Raw genomic sequence first — 20,675 nt, forward strand, 5'->3', positions numbered from 1 at the left:
CATACTCTTAAGTATAAGCAGTTCATATTCTTAAGTATAAGCAGTTCATACTCTTAAGTATAAGCAGTTCATACTCTTGAGTATAAGCAGTTCATTATTTACCTTTCAATGCATGGGAGACCTTTTACCTATAGATTACCCATTCTTAGAGTCATAAGTTTGTAATAATTTCTATACTGTCTGGACAGAGAACAGAGGCAGACGCATAGCGCCGCTTGTGCCGCACCATCCGATTCGCACTTCTCGGGGCACCTGGGAACCCCATACTACATACTACTAGTCGGAATCATACAAATCGCCAGCGCCGGCCCAGAATCGGCAAGAACGGCAGGCGTGGATCTCACCAATACCTCGGTTTCGGTAAAAACAAACAATCGATCAATCAACCAATCGATCAATCAACCAATCAATCAATCAACCGATCAATCAACCAATCGATCAATCAATCAACCTTTCAATCAATCAACCTTTCAATCAATCAATCAATCAATCAATCAATCGATCAATCAATCGATCAATCAATCGATCAATCAACAAATCGATCAATCTATCAATCGATCAAACAATTTAATCAACCAATCGATCAACCACATTATCAATCGATCAACCACCCAACCAATCGTCCCTGGCCTCGGTGCTCTGCTCAGCAGACATTCCTCTCTTCCAGTGGCAGGCAGGGACGCCCCCACAAACACAAAACAAGCGCCCTTAGCCGCCGGGCCCCTGCGCGGCAGGAAACGCAGGTCCGTCTCCGGCCGGAACGAGCACGCTGGCGCCAAGGCCATGTGCCAAGACAAAAAACGGGTCCGGGCCCGGGCCCCGGTGCTGTGTCTCAACTGCAAGCGGCGCAAGGTGCGCTGCGACAAAGGCAGGCCCTGCTCCGGGTGCGTGCGCAACAACGTGGGCCATCTTTGCGAGTACGTGGACCCGAAATGGGCCGGGGCGGCGGACGCGGCGGAAGGGCCGGGCGAGGCGGGGCGCTTGCGGGCGCTAGCCGCCGAGCTCCGGCGGCAGGTCGAGGCGCAGGGCCGGGAGCTTCTGTGTTTGCGGGCGCGGGTGAAAGGAATGGCTGTAGGTGGGCTGGTTGGGGATGGGCTGGCAATGACTGGGCTGGCTATGAATGGGCTGGCTATGACTGGGATGACTGGGAATGGGATACCTAAGAATGGGATACCTAAGAATGGGATACCTGAGAATGGTATGCATATGACTGGTCTGTCTGTCACTGGGTTGGCTATGACTGGGCTGGCTTCGAGTGACGTGTCTAGGGAGGGCACTTCTGCCACGCCTATAAATGACTCTGCCACCAACAGCATTGCTATTAAAGACGAGGAAGCTTCGTCGACAAGCGGCACGGCCGTGACTTCCGGGCCGACTTTCGGGCCGACTTCCGGGCCAGCTTCCGGGCCGACTTCCTGGGCCGCCTCCAGGGCAACTTCCACTAGAGCCGCCGCTCCCCCGAATGGCTCGGCCAGACCCCCCGCAGAAGCCCTGGGCTTGGCCCGCTTCATGCGCCAGTGCCCCGCCGCCTCTTCCCCAATCACTGTGTTGGCCAAGCTTGGCGGCCGCAGCCCGCACGCAGCCACGCTCGTGGTTCTGCCCGGCGGCCTGTTCTGTGTCGCCAGCACAGAGCCGCCGCCATCCGCCGCCGCGCCGCCGGCGCTCTTCTCGTGGCTCAACATCATCAAAATCGACCCGCAGCTCACAGCACTCTGGTTCCGCATCACCAGCCTCCAGAAAACTTACCACCTCTACAAAACCGCGCTCCTCAGGAACCCGCCGCCCCTGATACCGCTGCTTCTGCTGCTGCTGCTGCTGCTGCTGCTGCTGCTGCTCGCCATGGTGCGGACGGCCTCGGCCGGCTGCTCGGAAAATACCGCCTGCGGCCACCACCAGTGCCCGGTCGTGGCGTGTGAATTCAACCACATGCTCGAGCAGTCGGAGCTGCCAGAACCGGCGGCAGCCGGCGCCGACAGCGGCTGCGGCACCGACAATGACAACGACGACGCCTTGCGGTTGCTCGGCGTGCTCCAGAACACGTGGGCCGCCGTCGTGGCGCAGGGCCGTGGGCCCCCCATGGGCGCCGCCCACCTCTCGTTCCTCGTGCGCCACTACATGGACGCGCCGGGGCCGCCGCAAACCCCCGCGGAGTCGCCGGGCTTGGTGCGGTACTTCTGGCCCGAGATCCGCGCGTTGTTCTCGGGCACCGGCGCCGACGCCCGCCTCAACGTGGGCCCGTTCGGCCCGGCCATGTCCGACGGCGCCGTGCTCGGCCTGCTCCGCTCCAAGGCCGTGTACTTGTGCATGCTAGCGCTTGTGGTGGAGGAGACCATGGACCTGCTTGGCCTGCAGGGACATGTGCCCGCAGCCACGGCCAGCGAGTTCCGGGCGCTTTTCCCGCCGCCGCCCGCCAGCGCACCTTCCTCCGGGCGCTCCCCGCCACTCTTGCGCCACGTGCTCGCGCTTCTCCGCGCCGTGTTGCGCCCGCTGGGCCCGCTCGACGACATGGACAGCCTGGTGGCGGTGCTCGCGTTGATGGTGGCGCTCCTCAACAGGCTCTGCTTGCTCCACGAGCGAAAGGACCCGCAGCTCGACACGCGTGACGCGTTCACCCAGGTGCTCGTGCTTCTCTTGCAGACACTCAACAAGCAGGGCCAGCCGTTGCAGGTGTGGTGTGATCCGGCCCAAGTGCAGCTCCAGACCCCCGCATCGCCCGGCGCTCTGTCGGCCCTGCTGGCCCTGCGCCCGGACACCGGCGTCTTGTTCTGCCGGCTCTGGCACGACCTCTTGCGCTTGGTCAACAACGTGTCCTTCCACCTCTTGCCGTTCGCCAAGCACGGCTCACCCATCGACGCGCTCTTGGCCACCTTCCTCGCCACTGTGCCCGAAGTCGAGGCCGCCAACTGGCACGTGGCCTACCTCGCCAGCGTCCAGGAAAGAGCTCCGTCTGGCCAGATCGCCGAGTTGATTGCCTCCATCCAGCTGCAGCATGTGATCAGCCGCGCGTCCTTCTTGCTCCGCAACGGCATCCACAGACACTTCTCGGACGGCGGCGTGGCCGTGGCCAGCTTCCTGCTGGTTGCCACAGAGCTTTCGGCCCGCTGCTCCTGCGCGGACCTCGCCAATATCCGGCCCGTGCGCAGAGTCGAGACCTTGACCATGCTCCACTACTTGGAGTTCTTCTTCTCGGCCGTCGTGTTCCTCCAGTTCGAGGAGACCGCCAACACCGACGCCACCGCCAGGCTTGTCCCCTTGCTTTTCGACAAGTTCCTCGCCATCAACCTGTTCTGGCAAGCCAGCGCCTTGGGCCTCGCCGAAGATGCCCACGCCGCGTACGTGTGGGCTGTGGTGGCGGAAAACTTGGCCCGCCTCTCGCACCTCGTATCGGGGCTCCTCATCAGGTTCAAGCCTGAGCCCAAAGCGGCCGGCGCCGCGGCCTCCCTCCAGGGCCCGCGTGTCTTGGTCTACTCCGCCGCGAGATCATGTGGCCTGGCCTCCTCGGCCATCACCATCCCCGTGGAAAAGAAGGAGCAGGTGATCCGCGAGGTCGACCGCACCGTGGAGATCTTGGAGGCCAAGATGGGGCGCGAGTCTGCGAGGCACCGCACCAAGATCTGGAAGTTCTACCAGACCTTCATCCGCAACTCGCACAAAATGAACCCTGCGTCGTACGCCAGGCTCCACGCCGAGGCCCTCGGCGCAGGCAGGATTTTGGACAAGTGCCCCATCATGTCCAGCAGTGGGTACGAGACGTCTGCCACCCGCATGGAACTATCGAGGTGCCCTGTTTTTCATACCAGCGCAGGCAGAACGTCCAACTCCAGAGTGTCCGCATCGCCCGGGTGCCCTGTTTCTGGGGCCTCCTCCGGATTCATGTCTCCTCTTAAAGACGTCAAGATAGAGCCACATCTGGAAGAACCGAGACCAAGTCTTGCTGGCCCAATGGCCAGGGACTTCTCTCTGCAGGCAGGGAAGTGCCCTTATGGGGCAATGGGCACCTCGAGTTCCAAGTCCACGCCGGCCTTGGAAAACAACGAGCGGCGGCGCAAGCGGAAATGGACACACGGGCCGAACCCTGACGCTCTCCAGGACACACGCAGAGACACAGGAAGCCTATTGATGGGCAGGCATGCAAAGTACACGCCGCCGCTCTGTGTGCCCTCGCCATCGCCGGTCCCGGCCCCCAGCTCCGTCATGGCTCAGCCAGAAATAGACAGTGACACTTTGCCTCAGGGCTCCTTTTTGGACATGGACTGGGAAAGCTTGCCTGACTTCAATTTCGACATGATGGAGGACGAAAACCTCATGGTTCAGCTCAATGGCGGAGACTTCACCAATCCGTTGATTGAGGGCTTATTCCAGTAAGGTATGATTGGGGCTACTATGGCGGCGAAAGACGCAACTCGCGGCACATTTGTGGAAATAAGATGGTTTCAATTCGGCTTTCCCAACAGGGTATTAAGCAGATACTCCCTGGAAACTCCGTCTTCTTTCCCTGCTCTCATTGCTTCATTCTTCCATGACGTCCCGGGTTTCCTTTCTTGCCCCAACTCGTGATCGTGCAAATGCGCGCGGGGCTAAACACAAGTTCGCATCTTTTGGTATCTTGTTCCATTGTTCAGCCGCTTATTCCAGCAAATGGCAATTCGGTTAGACTATCAGCTAGTGCAGGACTTCCTTCCACGTTTTCCCGTCAGAGGAAAAAACTTCTGCCTCGGGCCTCCCTGTCTTTCCCTCGTGCCGAAATCTGTGTCTCATGTTTTGTGCTAATTTCAAGAAATTGATGATCTTCACCTTCCTTGCTGGCTTATACGCAGCCAGCGTTTCGGAATGGCCCCCCAAAGGTATCAGGAAATCTGGGCTTGAGCCCCACCGTACACAGCCCAGAGAAACCTGAGGGCATTGCTCGATTCTTGGCTCTGCGTCGAGTCCACCATTTAAGAATGTGTATTTTCAAAAAGCTTCCACCGAGGGGGTCGCCAGGAGTTTTCCCGGTGTATGCGAAGCTCAGAAGCACGTGGCTTTATGGTTTCTGGGTGCTAGGAACGTTGGTTTTTAGGTCTATTTACAAATGAAATCGCATAGCCTTATTTTCAAAATATAAAGTACCAGTCTTTGGACACTTTTAATGCAGTTGGTTGTTGTCAGTGAAGCTGGGTCTGGGATTGATAGCTGAAAAAGTAGCAGGAAGCCCGGAGTATGTACTGGCTACTGTTCTAAGCAAACACCGAACGTCTTTCAATGTTTTCCAATCTGACCGCAATGATCTAGGCTCGCCTGGGTAAACATCAAGTTTTATGCTAGAAATGTCATTTGATTGCAAGCGGACCTACCCTATTATTAAGTGAAGAGAAGAAAGAGTTGCACCAATAATTCTCGTATACTCACTGACTTTCAGAATCCATAATTCATGGTTTCACTTCACAAATTGTTTGACGTTTGTGTCAAAAACAAAGCTGACTATCCAGAGCATTGTGAAAGTTTTTGGTGGATATTTAACCGAGCCGGCTCCTCGAGCCTTCGCCGAAAAATCAGAGAAGAACAAGTCAGCAAGGCTCAATCAGAGTATACAGTGACCAAAATCCTCCGTTTTCCCAAGTATTAACATCGGGTCTCAGATTTTTGATTTTGGAATGACTCACTAACGTGTCTGCCAGTTCTTAACACGTGGCTACGGCAATCAAAACATTGATGAGTGAGCAAGATATCGGCAAACTTTCTGAAGGCACGGTTCCCCTAGAGTGTCAGCTTTGATGGCCAGAAAAGGAAATTAGTGGAAGCATGGTAATAAACTACTTATGACCAAGCTGTGGTGGAAACGAATGACGTTCGCGTTTGGTCAGACGTCGAGCTCATAACTTAATTTGGGGAATACCAGCTCTGACCCCGACCAAAGCAATAATAATTCATCTTGATATCCGCCGTAGCTCATGGTTGAATTGCGGGACTGGATTCTGCTAGCTTCTTTGATATCTTTGGAAAATGAGGGGGTATTATAAGTACCCTTGCCCTTTCGCAGCCGTAAACTTCTAAATGTACGGAGAGTATTGCTATTTGAATCTAATCTTGATGGTTTAAGAAGATATTCGGGCCCAAAAACATGTTTTTGGTCTCTGAGCCCGGGTATTTTATTTTAGTCTAATTACAAGACTATGATAAATTCTGACTATTTAGCTAACCCCACGGCTTCGCCTGAGGGTTTTGCTTTTCACTCCCGATAGCCCTTGGGCATCTGGTCCGCCCAAAGATTTATCGAATTGATCTTAAATTCCATGAGAGATTCTGGATTGAAGTTGCATTGTGACTAGTTCTGTTTTGCTGCGCCGCCCGAGTTGCCGAATGATAGACTTTTGCCTTTCGTCATTTTTCAAAACGACTTACGCTGATTTAGAAAAACACCCAGGGTGGCAACAGCCAATGGGCTGATAAAATAAAGTCCCGTGACAAAATCTACTTAGTACGACCGAGCCTTCTGTTCATGTGAAACAAAAGAATCCTGCGTCCACATGCTAGACTAATGTTCTGCTTTTGCAGGACTTAAGTACTTGTAAGTGCCTATGACTTGAATATAGCCCATTCCTCTATCTCAGTTGGCGAGAGCTCAACACGCATTGACCTTTCTTTGCTTCGGAGCTCGTGAGACAGATTCTGCAAAGGTAAAAGTCCTAATTAAGTATTCTTCCTGTGGAGAGAAGTGAATTTGTTGTATGGAACCATTGAGCTGGGAACAGACTGGGAGGGACGCCGAGACCTGGGGGCAAAAGTGCATTGAGCTTTGTGTCTGTTTTATATGATGTGACGGGCATGGTGTGGTTTTTAACTTGTCAAAAAGTAGATATGCTCGCAAATTCTCTAATTGGTTTCCACTTGAAAACCTCCGAGTGTGATGAGCCGGTGTAGGTGGCCCGTGTTTTGAGTCTGTGTCGATGATCATATGATCATTTGTTATCAGTCTAGAGACATCCAACTTGGATGTGGCTTGCACAGTCCGCATACGCAACCGGTGAATATGTCGGCGTAGTATATTCAGCATCTTTTTCAACAACTCAGTTTACTAGACATGGAAGCGTATTCCAGCTGTCAAGGTTTCTAACTATGGGATGGATGTTTCTATCTATGGGATGGATGTAGATCACAGCAGTCGTTCTGTATTTAATTTGGGGAATCTGCTACTTTCAATGGGTTTGGGGGTGTTCTTGGGTGTGTGACTTGCACAATACGAGCCCGTCTTCACTTCCATTTCCGGCGTCTCTTTTAGTTTCATGTATATATTACTAGACGTATCGTGCGTTCTTTGAAGAATGAGGTCGTTCCATCAGCATACTCTCTGTTGGGAAGCAGTGGTAAAAAGCAGACTAAACCATGTCTATACAGTAGGCTACGTCGTTCGCAGGAGTCAGAGCCCTCTGCATCTAACAGAGGGGCCTAGACTGCGGCTACCGGGAACATCAGTGATTATCTCGGTGTAATTATTGAGACTCCAGTATGTGCGACGCGGATTTGTATAGTGAGTCACAGATCGGAGCTTTTGGTGAGTTCATGGGGTATTCAGCGGCGTGTTTGATGATTCTCCTGTATTGCGCTGCTGCTTATCTATTGCGTCTTTGATGCCACTCGGCTTGTTTATTGGGCCTTTATTGCCACTCTGCTTATTTATTGCCACTTAATTGCCACTATTTCCACTGTACTGCTAATGAGCCCATGTAATTCTAATGCAGTACTGGAATGCCGACAACTTACTGCATTTCCATGTCAAATAAAATACATCCCTACAGTAGGTTGCATCATCAAGTAAAACTATATTCCAGTGGTTTGTATCACTGTATAGTTGTATCACTGTATAGATCACTGTATAGTTGTATCACTGTATAGATCACTGTATAGTCGTACCACTAAAAAGGACGATGCCTTTCGCAGCACAGTGGCTATTCAGAGAATGGCACTTTATATATCTGCTCCGTTTGGCGCCACGCATCTTCCAATTCCCAATCTCAGATCTCACCTCCATCTTCACCTTCACTCCGGTTATATGAAGTTAATCAAATCTTTTAAAATTAGATAAATATTCAAACGTGTGCTATTTAGTAGCTTGTTCGATTTGCTCTTATGTCCTACGTCCCATTTCTTCTCAGTTGAGCTCTTGTTCTCAAAGTACAATATTCCGCTGATATACAAACCATAAGAGCTTTTAATGTTCGAGCATCACTCCAACGTGTCGGTACAAAGAGTCAACAGACGATAACTTCAAAAAGACTGAAACCCGGTTCTTACTGACCTGATCACCAATACATTAAGAATTGTGCAAGTGATAGAATAATACGCGGTAACATCCACTCTATATTGCCCAGGGGAATATAAGAATCATTTTGCTCAATGCTAAAAAATCTTCGAAATAGTCAAAATCTCTTACTTCACACCAAAACTTTAAATCTGATTTCTCAATGTTTTATATTTTAATAGCTCAATTTATATCCTTCATTCTCCCCCACCTATCATCTCCCACCCCCATCTCCCACCGAAATCGGCCTGCACACAGTGCGGTGGCGACAGTCACGTGCCCTGGGGCGCGTGGTCCCCCCTCGGCGCCTTGCAACCACTTCTTTTCCTTTGACAGCCGTCCCAAAACCAACCACAACAGGCGCCAATCCCCCCCAGCGCAGGCCCCCTTTTTCCCCTACCCCGCATTTCCACCCCAGGCCCCGGAATTATGTTTCCGCGTGTTTTCCGGCCCGCTGCCCGCGGCGGCCACACGCGGCGCCTAGCCGCCCGCCCGGCGCCACACAAAACCACCCGAACGTGGCCGAAAGTGGCCGTGGCCGTGCCGGTGATTGGCGCCGCGCTCTGCGTTTCCAACGACACCATGCACGACGGGGCCCGCCACGTGTACGACGCGGCCAGGCGCGTTTCCGTGGTGGCGGTGGCCACGGCGCGCTGTTTCCAGATCTACCGCCACGTGCTCGGCGCCGATTTCGGCGGCGACGCCGCCGGGCGGCACGCGGCGCTCGCGGAGGCCCACTTGGCCGCGGCGCGCGTGGCGTTGCGTGCGCTCGAGGAAAACGGCGGCATCTACATCAAGTTGGGCCAGCACGTGTCCGCGTTGACGTACCTCCTCCCGCCGCAGTGGACGGAGACCATGACGCCGCTCCAGGACCGGTGCCCGCGGCTGTCGCTCGCGGAGATCGAGCTGATGTTCCGCCAGGACATGGGCGTGCCGCTCGCCGAGTACTTCAGCGACTTCGACCCGCAGCCCGTGGGCGTGGCGTCCTTGGCGCAGGTGCACATCGCCACGCTCCGGGCCACGGGCGAGCGCGTGGCCGTCAAGGTGCAGCACCCGCTGCTCGCGCGCTTCGTGCCCTTGGACGTGTACATGACGCGGACCGTGTTTGGGCTCATGAACCGCGTGTTCCCCGAGTACCCCATGGCGTGGCTCGCGGACGAGCTCCAGAACTCCATCTACGTGGAGCTCGACTTCACCAACGAGGCCGCCAACGCGCAGAGGACCGCGGCGCAGTTCGCGCCGCTCCGGCGCCGCACCGCGTTGCGCGTGCCGGCCGTCGTGTCGGCCGAGAAACGCGTCTTGGTCATGGAGTACGTGGCGGGCGCCCGCCTCGACGACTTGGCCTACATGGAGAAGCACGGCATCCGCACGCGCGACGTGCTGGCGTGCCTCTCGCACGTCTTCAACTCCATGATCTTCTCGCCGGGCTTCGGCTTGCACTGCGACCCGCACCTCGGCAACTTGGCCATCCGCGCCGCGGACCCGCGCTCCAGCACCACCGGCCGCAACTTCGAGATCGTGCTCTACGACCACGGCTTGTACCGCTACATCCCGTTGCAGATGCAGCGCGACTACGCGCACTTCTGGCTCGCCATCTTGGACAACGACGTGCCGCGCATGAAGCACTACGTGGAGAAGTTCTCGGGCGTGCTGGGCGACCAGAAGTTCCGCATCTTCGCCTCCGCCATCACGGGGCGCGACCCGGACAGTGTGCTCAACTACGACATCTCCAAGGCCCGCGACGACAAGGAGCTCTTGAACATCCAGACCCAGCTCAACACCCCGGAGGTGCTCGAGGACTTGATGGCCATCTTGGCCAGCATGCCGCGCATGGTCTTGTTGATCCTCAAGACAAACGACCTCACGCGCAACCTCGACGAAACCTTGAACCACCCGTTGGGCCCGGAGCGCACGTTCTTGATCTTGGCAAACTACTGCGCCAGCGTCGTGTACCGCGAGGCCGTGGACGCCGTCGGCAGGGCTTCCGCCGCGTACTCGTGGGCGCGCATGAAGGGCACCGTGGCCGCGTGGCTCGCCTACCGGAAGAGACTATGCTCATTGTACTTTCTCGACGCGGCCGTGTTCGTCAGGAACATCGTCCGTGCTTGAGCGGACACTTGTAAATATCCATAGGACGCGCGGGTCTTGGGCGGCACGCCCGTCCCTGGCCTGCCACTCCCGAACCCTCGCTTTGGGGCAGTGAGACTGGTGATGGACTCCTCATCCCCACGAACCAGAGACGAAGCCAGACTCCGTCGGGAATGATGCTTTCGTTCTCACCCATAGATGGTATGTATTTATCCTGCGAAAGACGGCGGGCTGTCTATACTAATCTCATCAGCGCTCGTTGTCACATCCCAGGATCTGCCACGCCATTCACACAAGTCTAATTACTTTTGGGACCATGCTAGTTCTTGTCATTCAGTGGGGAGTGCGCACGGCCGCGGACTGCCCGGTTCAGCGCTCTTCGCCCGTCTGTATCATCCTAGTTTTAACAGCCCCAGTTTGAACAGTCCAAGCAACCGGCTTACAGCTCGATTTCCCAGTCCTGCGAGCTCAAGCTGCCAACCTTCACCTTCAGCAGCCCAGTGCCGGACTTGAGCCTCATGTAGTCACGTGCCCAGCCGCCAAGCCCCGACGTTCCCATTTCTCGGCCATCAGCCGTTGTGTCTGATTTTGTCCAACAAATCACTGATCTTGGGCCCCATGACAGGCTGCCCGCGCCGCGTGCGCTGCTGCAAACTGAGTTTCTTCTTCTCGCGATCCTTCTGGCTCTGTTCGATTTTCTGTCTCCGTTCCTGGACTCTTCGGAGCTCGTCCTCGCGTTTCTGCTCCTTCCTCTCGCGCGCCAATTTGGCCCTTTCGGCGAAATTCAACTGTTTTCTCTTGGGCGGCGCCTCGATTTTCTTGGGGAGGTCTTGTTGTGGCGGCAAGGGGGCGCCGTGGCGCTTTCTGCTGGAAGAAACCGCATCCGTGTCGGCCTGTTCGACCCCTCCTTCCTCATTGGAACCCGACTCGTCGTCACTCGAGCCGTCTGTTTTTGCATGGCGGTCATCGCGTGCGCCTTTCCTTGGGTCTTCCTCGGCAGCACTTGCCAGGCCCGGGTATTCCTGGCCTGCCGGAATACCTTCTTTTTCCAAAAGCTTGAAATAGCTTTTCCGCAACCGAGCACGATGCACCAAGGACCGCTTGATCTCCTGGTTCTTATAGTCGCGAAGATCCTTGTGGAGCTTCTTGCCCTTGAAGGGTTTTCTTTTTTCTTGGGCCATGCTTTGTGTGTGTCTGTGGGGAGGAACTGTGAGATCTGATGATATTCTCTGGGTGGAGATGAGCATCGCTCCATGGTGTGCACATACCCAGGATCCTGCGGGCGCAAGTTCAATGTCTGGATTCTGAGACATACATTTGTGGTAGAAAAGAAAAGGTTGATTCGTCGAATGTAAAAATGAGCTTTAAGAAACCATCGGGCTTTTCGGTCGAAAATCAAGGGCTTTCTGGCTTGTTCCAATGACTGGCCTTGTTGGGAGACATGAGATTATGTGCGGTCATTTTCTGCGAGTCTGAAAGACTAAGCATGATTAATAGTCTTATTCTGTAGACATGGACTGGGCTCCATTTCACACATGCTCATTCCCTATAAAATCAATAGATTGCTTACCATGTCTATTTGCTCCCCTTATCATGTCTATTAATTGCATCAATACACCAAACATCATCTACTGGTGACCTTGGCCCGTTTGGTTTCTTAGTTGGTGGCTGAATATATCCCTGCGCCAATTTCGTAAGAAAGATTTTAAAAGACTCCAGTACTTTGACTTTCTGCATGAGTGTCTCTTCTCATCGCATCCTCGACGTGAAAATTGACACATGTGTCATGCTCGTTCCAGGCTACAGGACCTTTGAACGTCAAACAGTCTCATATTATTGAAACTTGTTTCGATCTCATGATAAAGACTAATTAAAAAACTTGCCCCTCGAGCCTATAAACTCCCCAAAAGAAAATGTGAGTCTTGTTTTGTTTATTTACGTGCTTACGTATAAACCACCTCGGTGTGAATATTTTCTGGTCCGCAAAAATTAAGTGTTTTGTAGAATGTTCTTGTAGAAAAAGTTCTTAATGGAGGGTGATAGTACCCCGCGATATGTTGAAGCATGTATATTTCAGCCAAACGGAGGTGTGTAACCAGAAAAAGCAAACATTAAAACATTTATCTTACTCATTACTCTTTCTTCTCTCTTTTCTAATGCTGATTCTGAGGTGACCTTTATCTGGAACATGGCCTCTCTCGAAAGATACCAGGTGTCAAGACATGATTCAGCTTCTGAAGAAAAGTATGAGGCAATATTTAAGTGACGTATTTAAAAATTGTTCTTTTCTGTGTTCTCTCGCTGCCCATTATGATATTTGTCTGAGTACCAGAATCTGTACGCTATCAAGCGCATCAAACAGACGATTTCAGCAGAAAATAGTGTGAGGTCAGACCTTGAGATTGTATTGTATCTCTTCCTGACAATTCTTTTCAGATGAAGATATGAGAGATCACATCTGATGAGAAATACTGATGTTTCTGAACTTGTGATAAATAATCTGCTCACTTAGAAACGACTCATGCGATTGCAAGACCCAGAACTAGCCCTATAGATAAAGGGGGGATATATTGCAACAATATCCAAGAGCTGTCTTTGCTGAGTGTCTGGTGACTCCTACACTTTGTTTGAATTGACATTGGCGATCAAAAATGTGTCCAAGTCTCCAAACCCGTTTTTGGCCGAGAATACTCAATCATTATATTTATTTGTTAAGAGGCCACTACTTCCTGCAACTGTAAAAAAAATCGAAAGCTTTAGCCTGCAGCTCATTTGAAAAGTTGGTAGCCCAAGATCATGAAACTCATGCCTTATGCCGAGATCGTACAGTCATAGATACAATAACACACCATCAAACTCATTCAACAAGGCTTATATGTTTTGTATTCGCCCAATAATAAAAATTAGTATCAGCAAGGATCAAGACTTTCACTAACGATCTTACAAAATTTGGGACTTCCAAATTGAATGTACTTCATTCTTTTCCTTTTATATTTAATCTGTCTTTCGCACTTTTAATCGAAAACCCAAAATAACACCGCATAAATACAGAAGTTCATTTCCCCAATCCTTTTTAATAAAGGAAGAATACTTAGAGTGAGAGCTTTAGGAAGCAGAACTATCTCTAAAACAGGCTTAAGTACAGCGTCAAAATTCAATATTGTTCGCTTATTGCTTCGTCGCCACACCAAACATCCGTGCACCACAGATAAAGCGAGTTGTTGCGGGGTGCAGATCTCGGGCAAAACTGTCAATCTATACATTAAAATGCCGCCAGGTGTCTATCAGAAGCTATCGCAGGAAGGGTCTAGCGAGCCTAAAACAAGCCATGAACTTATAATAAAAAATGGCGATGACACGCTGCCAAACGTGGCCGGAAATGGTTCCCGATTAGGCAGCCTAGCGCACTCAGAGGACGATTTGGACGAGTTCCATATTGGCGATATCAGTGATGACGAAGAGGCCCAAAACACACCAAGCCCAGGCACCTCCAGTATGCGTATGGCGTTTATGAATATGGCCAACTCGATTCTAGGTGCAGGGATTATAGGGCAGCCGTTGGCGATGAAAAATGCCGGGCTTCTAGGCGGAATATTGGTTATGATATTGTTGACTTTTCTTATCGACTGGACACTCAGGCTTATCGTAGTGAATGCCCAGCTCTCGCAAACACGGTCATATCAAGATACTGTAAATTTCTGTTATGGCCGTGCAGGAAGATTCTTACTTTTGGCCACCATCAGCTCTTTTGCTTACGGTGGATGTATGGCATTTTGCATCATCATCGGCGATACCATTCCGCATGTTCTCACACTGATGCTTCCAAAGTCCATCACTAGCACAGAGACCTCAGTGATTGGCTGGATTTTCGAGCGGAATGTGATAATCGTGGTGTTTACCTCGTGCATTTCGTACCCACTTTCGTTAAATCGGGATATTTCCAAATTGGCCAAGGCCTCTGGGTTCGCCCTTGTGGGTATGGCCATCATTGTTGTCATCACTGTCGTCAGAGGCCCATTTGTGGATGCTTCACTCAAGGCACCACTAACTGCGCTGGAGAAATTCGTGAATAAGAATCTCTTTCAGGGAATATCGGTGATCTCGTTTGCTCTTGTGTGCCATCACAACACGTTATTCATCTACCAGTCCATGAAAAATGCATCCACCAAGTCATTTGCTACTTTGACTCACTGGGCATGTGGAATCTCCATGTGCTTCTGTCTTCTTATGGGTGTCCCAGGTCTCTTAAACTTTGGCCCCAATATCAAGGGCAATATATTGAACAATTTTCGCAGCGACGATACCTGGATCAATGTGGCACGTTTTTGTTTTGGCCTTAATATGCTCACAACATTTCCGCTCGAGATATTTGTCGTTAGAGACGTGTTGAAAGACATTGTTATGGCACACAGTCTGACCTCCAGCTCTGGAAGCACAGCCCACCTAGAACTCTCCAACAAACAACATTTCATTATCACCACAGTGCTTGTGTTCTCATCTATGTCTGTTTCCTTATTCACATGTAACTTGGGTATGATTCTCGAGCTCATCGGCGCGACTTCTGCATCTTTGATGGCATACATCATTCCACCCCTCTGTTACCTCAAACTTTCATGGGATAGCTTCGACATCAAGCTGTCTTCGCGGGGCGAAAAGTCACGGTTTGTTTTGCTCAAGGCTCTCCCTTGCATTTTATGTACAATATTCGGAGTTTCCGTCATGGTCATTAGTTCTTATATGACTATGAGGGACAGCATGGAAAACAGCGGGAGCGAATCACACTGCGTTAGCGGCTGAGCCTCTAAAGACGCGCCTTACTATCTAGATCATTCATCATTCATCATCGTCATCATCAATAATCGCCCTTCGCTTTCTAGGCACATGGTTCTCATTCTCATCGTCACTTTGTAGCTTCTTGTTTCCTCCGCTATTCGTCTTGTTTTCGTCATCGCTTGGCATTCTATTTTCGTCTTCGCCCAACAGCTCATCTTCTTCACCACGTGTATACGTGGTATTGTTTGGTCTGGAGTTCAATGATGTGGCATCTGGGGAGAAACTTGATCTGGTTTGAAAAGGCTTTCGCGTCAGAGAGAGCTCTTCATCATCCAGGTCTTCAACGAACAAACTAGAAGCCATCTTCATCGCCTCATTCACGCGGTCTCCGCTCCCGGACTTGAGAATCGTGGTCCACGACTCTTTGAACAAAGATAGCTGCTCTTTACTAGATATTCCACCGGTCAGAGATATTAATTGCCGAAGCTTCTCTTCCTTCTCGAAAAAAGCAGTGTTGCGCTCTTCGTCAGAATCATCATCAGAATCGTGAACCAATTCAGCTGACTTTGTAGCAGCTACTTCGTCATCAGAAAAGACTTCTCGAGGAACTGATCTTTCTCCTTTGCGGCGACGCAGTGAAGGAACGTCATCGTCAGGTAAAGACATCTCATGGCCACTGTCTATTTGTCGTCTGCTGCGCTTCCGCTTTCTGACATTTTTCTGAACCTCTTCATCATCGGAAGCAGAATTAGATGACTGATCCTCAAACTCATCATCCTCGTAGAAACGAGAACTGACGTTTTCATCATATTCCCTCCTCTTTGCCAAACCAATCACCTTGTGAATATGTCTTTCGTCCAACTCTAGCTCTGCGGCTTTGGCATCGTCAAAGGATTTTCCCGCACGGAGATCTGCGAGCGATTGTGCTCCGAAATCAAGCTGTTCCTTCGAGAAGAACATGCGCTGAAATTGGTCCAAGAACGGCTCAATATCTCCTACTCCTCCCTCGTGCAAACTGAGCCACTTGTTTAATGATTCAACGGCGTCTTTCAAAAGCTCAGCCGTCACTGATTCATGAAGGGTTGTCTCATCATTTTGAAGATACGGCAAACCAAATCCAATTGTTTCGAGCAAGAGCCTTAGATGCGGGTCTGAGATCAAGAGCCTTCTTTTTGCGAGATTGAGACGGAGAGTTACCGTTTCCCGTTGACCAGGGGTGATTTCAGAGATCCTGAGCATTTCAGTTGCAAAATACTTCATGAATGCGGTGGTGTTTTTTCTTTTTGAAAGGTGGTAAACCAAAATCCCTATTTTTTCGTCAAGAGAGAGGGATTCGTCGTTGAATTGAACTAGAGGAGCCGCACGCGGTTGAACGGCATCCTCATCAAAGTAACTATTCTTGTTGGCTGCACCTCCGGGATTGGTTTTGCTCAGCTTTTCAAGAACTTGCAAGTCGCCAGTATTCAAAAAGCCTTTCAATTCCAAATTCTCTAATCTGGGAAAAAGAACTTCGATGGCAGTAGGAAATCTGTCCAAAGCAACCTTAAACTTCTTCATGAAATAAACGATAAAATCGTTAACGTGGCGAGAATTGCTAGAGGATCTCGGGAGATACGCCTGAAGCTTGTATAAGATGAGCATGAAATCCATACGGTATAAGGCCGAGTAGTCTTTACGCACAACGAAAAGGCGATGAAAAAAGGACAAACCCCGCTTGATTTCCTCACTGGTAAGATCCTCGTATTTGGACAAATACTCTATGTGCGTGGATACCGTTTCCGGGTGAAAGAACTTGACCTCGATGCTCCTAAGGTCCAACTTGCGCTCTTGGGTGATGTAGCGGATTTGGTCCTGGTCTTCCTCTTCGTCCGAGCCTCTGTCGATCAAGTCCCAGTGCTGCTGGTCCATCTCGTGGTTTAGACCTGGGGGACGTTCCATTTTCCTCATTTTGCGTCGTGTCTTGATGAACAAGTGTACGTCTTCGTTGGCCAAGGCCTCGAAGCTCTTGAGGAGAATGTGCACCACAGAGACAACCACGCCAAGATACTCCGGGGAGTGCTTTGCCGCAGTCTTGGGAATATTCACACACATGTCCAAGAATTGTTTCTGAGAGAACAACTTGCGGATGATTCCCTCTGCAAGCTCCCTGTCCTCGTCAATGTCGTCCGCGGAGACGAGGTCAAGTTCCTGCTGCGTGCGCTTTTTGGTGAACACGCTGTTGGAGAGCAAGAGCATTTCGCGAAAACAAAGCATGGCCACATGCAAGGAGTCGTGGTCCTTGGCCTCGAACGCCAGGCGGAGGTACGAGATCAAGAGAATGAAGTTGGTTTCGCTCAACGCCGCGCCCACGGAGCCATAGTCCACGCCGTCTTCGTCGGGTGCCGGCTGCGTGTGGGCTGCGGCAAAAGCCTGGGTCCGCTCGCGCTTGAAGCGGAAAAACCACGCCATGGTCAAGAAATACGACGAGAGCTCCATAGGGTCCACGGCGTCAAGAATTCCGCGGCGGCCCGCGTCGCGGTCGTTGGCGAGGTTGGTCAAGTGGCGGCCCACAAAAGTGAGCAAGTTGTTGAACGAGCCGCTGGCAAGCAATTGGCCCACAAACCGCGCGAGCAGTGCTGCGGCGGCCGCGCCCAAGGGAGCCGGCGGGCTTCGCACGTACGCGTTGGAGTCGTAGCGGAACGCAGACGGGCGGTGCCAGCTCTTGGCGGAGTCCAACTTCTCCAAGGTGTCGTAGGTGCTGGCGAGGGCCTTCTGGCCCGACACGGCGAAGTAGGACGCGTTGCCCAGGTTGCGGAGCGAGAGGAGCGTGCCAAAGCGGCCGTGGCGCGTCAGCATGGCGTTGCGCGCGTGTTTCTGGCGGCGCAGCTCCTCGCCCAAGAGGGCGCTGAGGTCCATGCCTGCCACGGCGGAGGCGGGCGGCACGGCCTCGGCGCAATTGGGCACGGCCGGGGCCGGGGCCGCGAACGGCGTCAAGTCCGCCACACGCACGCCGCGCGTGAGCAAGCAGAGGCACTCCATGGCCAAGAGCCCGAAGGTCTCGTCGCTGATGTCGCGCAGCACCGAGTGCGCGATGGAGTTGAGGAAAAGCAACACGTTGTTGCGCTCGAACGCCTGCACCACGGCCGGGAGCGCGATTTCGTCTGCGCCGACGCCCGCCGGAAGTGCCGACGCGTTGCCGACCGTCTGCGGGCCTCTGGTGGCGGGCAACGGCTCGATGTAGAGCATGTTGCGGATGAAGTAGAGGATGAGGCGCAAGATGGCGAGGTCGCGCGGCTCGCGCTCGGCCTTGGGGACGCGCAACGCGCCGAGCCCGAGGCGCAACACGGCCTTGAGCGTGCGGCCCTGGCGGTACGTGAGCACGTGGTGTTTGTAGGCCACCTGGGCGCGGCGCACGCTGGTCCGGGCCGTGTAGTCGGCCATGGGGGTGTCGCGCGTCACGTCCGTGGGCCACGTGAGCAACACCAAGAGCTCCAAGCACGCAAGCAGGATCTTCTCTGCCGCCCGCAGGCGCACGGTGCCCTTGTGAGGCCGGTCGCCCTGGCAGAGAATGACCACGAGGTCGTTCCTCACGAGGTCGCAGTCGGCACACGCCAACGCCACGTCCGCGGTGCCGTTTTTCTCGTCCACGGCGCGGAGCCAGCGCTTCAAGTCCTTGAGGCACGCGAGCGCGTCGTGCCCGAGCTTGTAGGCGCCGTTTTGCGCCGAGTGGTCGGGGCCCCCTAGCGCCGACACTAGGATCGAGATGTGGGCGCGTAGGAGCCGCCGCGGATCCGGGGTGGCGGGCGCCCCGGGCAAACCAGGCAGCGCGGGTCCATCGGAGCCACCGTGGGGGGCAGTAAACGGCAGCGTGCCGTTGTTTTCCGGCGCAAAACGCCCGCTCGGGGGCGGCGCCAGCCGGGGGTCACGTGACCCCTCCGGCCCCGTGGCGTCGTCGTCCACAATGAAATCCGCGAGCTCCGCGTCGTCTGCATACGCGTCCGGGGATGACATCTGGTTTTTTTTTTGTTTGGTGCCACTTGTTTTTTGGGGGTTTGTGGTCCTTTCTGGCGTGCCAGGAGAAGAAAGTCAGCGGGTAGATCTGTGAATCTTGGATTTGCAGCGCGCCTGGAGATGGACGCGACGCGGCCGGTCACGTGCACTGCCGGCTGTGGAGATATTAGTGGTGTAGTACGCCTATCAAGGCACCCGGTGTTTTTAAGGAGAATGTATGTAGGAGATGTGGTGGAATGATGAGGGTGAGGGGCAGAAGGTGAGGGGTTGTCTGATCTGGGATGTGGTAATCAGATATGGTAAGTCGTCATCAGATATGGTAAGGATGATGGTGCGTGGTTATCAGATATGATAAGTATGAGCCAGTGGTCTGATGAATAGTGAAAGATGAATATGACCTCAAAAAGAATGGTGTATAATTATACAGGACATTCTATCTAACGTGAGAGCGGGCATGTTTCATGGGGAATGATGAAATATGAATATGGCCTATAGTGTGGTGCATGGTACTACGCGATGTGATAAGTAGCGCGGTATGGGAGGTATGATGGTACTGTGTGTCACCAATATGGGGTCTGATTTTAGGGATACTGTGAATAACGCTGAAATCCTACAAAGAGCTGCACACGTCTAGTGATGATCCACTTGACAGATTTTTTTGGTGTTTTTTTTTTTCAACCCAAGTATCTACTTTTGATCCGGTACATGTTTTGTGATTTCATCATTGAGCTTCGTAACTCTTCGGCATTTTCTCGCAGGTATTCGAGGACCTTGAATTGGAAATATAGCCATGTTCTTGAAATTGGGTTTGTACTTCTGATATAGTGGTTCTATCTTTACCTCCTGAGTCTCTCTTGAATACTATCCATCGTATTTGTTCTACTATTTTTGTTCCAACTTTTTCACCTATTTCTATTGATAATGTTTATTAACCAATGATGTGGTGCTCCAACCTAGTACACCTTGAGCACTTATCCAAGACAATAAGAGATGAAACTTCTTTCAGTAATCTCATCGCGCGTATGTTTCTATATTTTAGTCGGGTAAAAGGTGCTATTATCACGAAAATGAAACATCGACAAGGAAACAATCATGTGACATATTTGTGGATTCTTCAATATAAACATCTAAAATGTGGTGATTTATACTTATGTTTTATTTATACCCTTTACTGACAAATGAGTTGGTGCTTAAGGCGTATATGAAGTGTAATCTTTCCCCTAAATTTTCAATAGAAGTAGTGATTGAAAAAAATTTATTGAGCTGATATATGAAGTCTTAGAATCATTGCATTTGATCTACCTTTAGCTTGAGTTTTCACCTTGCCGGTATTTATATATATATATACTCACCAGGCTAATATTTGTCATAATTGAGTTATAGCATGACTGGGTATCCTACTGGGTCTAAAACCTTCTGAAGATCAACCTCCAGGATGTTGTGGATGAGGCTCAAATACAAAAGTTTTTAGCCTTCAAATCTATCTGTCTCAAAATGTAGGTATAAAAAGAGAGAGGACTTCACGAAGCCTCAGGTATGTATACCT

General features: G+C 51.9%; 6 protein-coding genes across 6 annotated transcripts; 4 read left to right on the forward strand and 2 right to left on the reverse strand.

Annotated features, from left to right (window-relative positions):
- Positions 1-783: 783 nt before the first annotated feature.
- Positions 784-4,365, forward strand: ZCF20 (Zcf20p; the record flags this gene model as incomplete). The annotated part of the gene is made up of 3 exons (XM_018856537.1): positions 784-1,198; positions 1,631-3,875; positions 4,005-4,365. 3 exons carry the CDS (start codon positions 784-786, stop codon positions 4,363-4,365), a joined length of 3,021 nt encoding a protein of 1,006 aa, XP_018713283.1.
- Positions 4,366-8,860: 4,495 nt separating this feature from the next.
- METBIDRAFT_75976 (uncharacterized protein) lies at positions 8,861-10,387 on the forward strand (the record flags this gene model as incomplete). Its single annotated transcript, XM_018858457.1, has 1 exon — positions 8,861-10,387. One exon carries the CDS (start codon positions 8,861-8,863, stop codon positions 10,385-10,387), a length of 1,527 nt encoding a protein of 508 aa, XP_018713284.1.
- Positions 10,388-10,476: 89 nt separating this feature from the next.
- METBIDRAFT_92842 (uncharacterized protein) lies at positions 10,477-10,861 on the forward strand. Its single transcript, XM_018859351.1, has 2 exons — positions 10,477-10,567; positions 10,620-10,861. The coding sequence occupies exons 1-2, from the start codon at positions 10,565-10,567 to the stop codon at positions 10,785-10,787; spliced, it is 171 nt and encodes a 56-aa protein (XP_018713285.1). The 5' UTR covers positions 10,477-10,564; the 3' UTR covers positions 10,788-10,861.
- A 74-nt stretch (positions 10,862-10,935) lies between these two features.
- On the reverse strand, positions 10,936-11,547 carry FYV5 (Fyv5p; the record flags this gene model as incomplete). Its single annotated transcript, XM_018856715.1, has 2 exons — positions 10,936-11,161; positions 11,294-11,547. 2 exons carry the CDS (start codon positions 11,545-11,547, stop codon positions 10,936-10,938), a joined length of 480 nt encoding a protein of 159 aa, XP_018713286.1.
- Positions 11,548-13,633: 2,086 nt separating this feature from the next.
- METBIDRAFT_29384 (uncharacterized protein) lies at positions 13,634-15,163 on the forward strand (the record flags this gene model as incomplete). The annotated part of the gene is made up of 1 exon (XM_018855392.1): positions 13,634-15,163. The coding sequence occupies one exon, from the start codon at positions 13,634-13,636 to the stop codon at positions 15,161-15,163; it is 1,530 nt and encodes a 509-aa protein (XP_018713287.1).
- A 36-nt stretch (positions 15,164-15,199) lies between these two features.
- Positions 15,200-19,129, reverse strand: YBL053 (Ybl053p; the record flags this gene model as incomplete). The annotated part of the gene is made up of 2 exons (XM_018856516.1): positions 15,200-15,288; positions 15,424-19,129. The coding sequence occupies 2 exons, from the start codon at positions 19,127-19,129 to the stop codon at positions 15,200-15,202; spliced, it is 3,795 nt and encodes a 1,264-aa protein (XP_018713288.1).
- Between the last annotated feature and the right edge of the window lie 1,546 nt (positions 19,130-20,675).

The sequence above is a fragment of the Metschnikowia bicuspidata genome (assembly GCF_001664035.1).
Source record: "Metschnikowia bicuspidata var. bicuspidata NRRL YB-4993 chromosome Unknown METBIscaffold_1, whole genome shotgun sequence".
NCBI classification, from domain to species: Eukaryota; Fungi; Ascomycota; class Pichiomycetes; order Serinales; family Metschnikowiaceae; genus Metschnikowia; species Metschnikowia bicuspidata.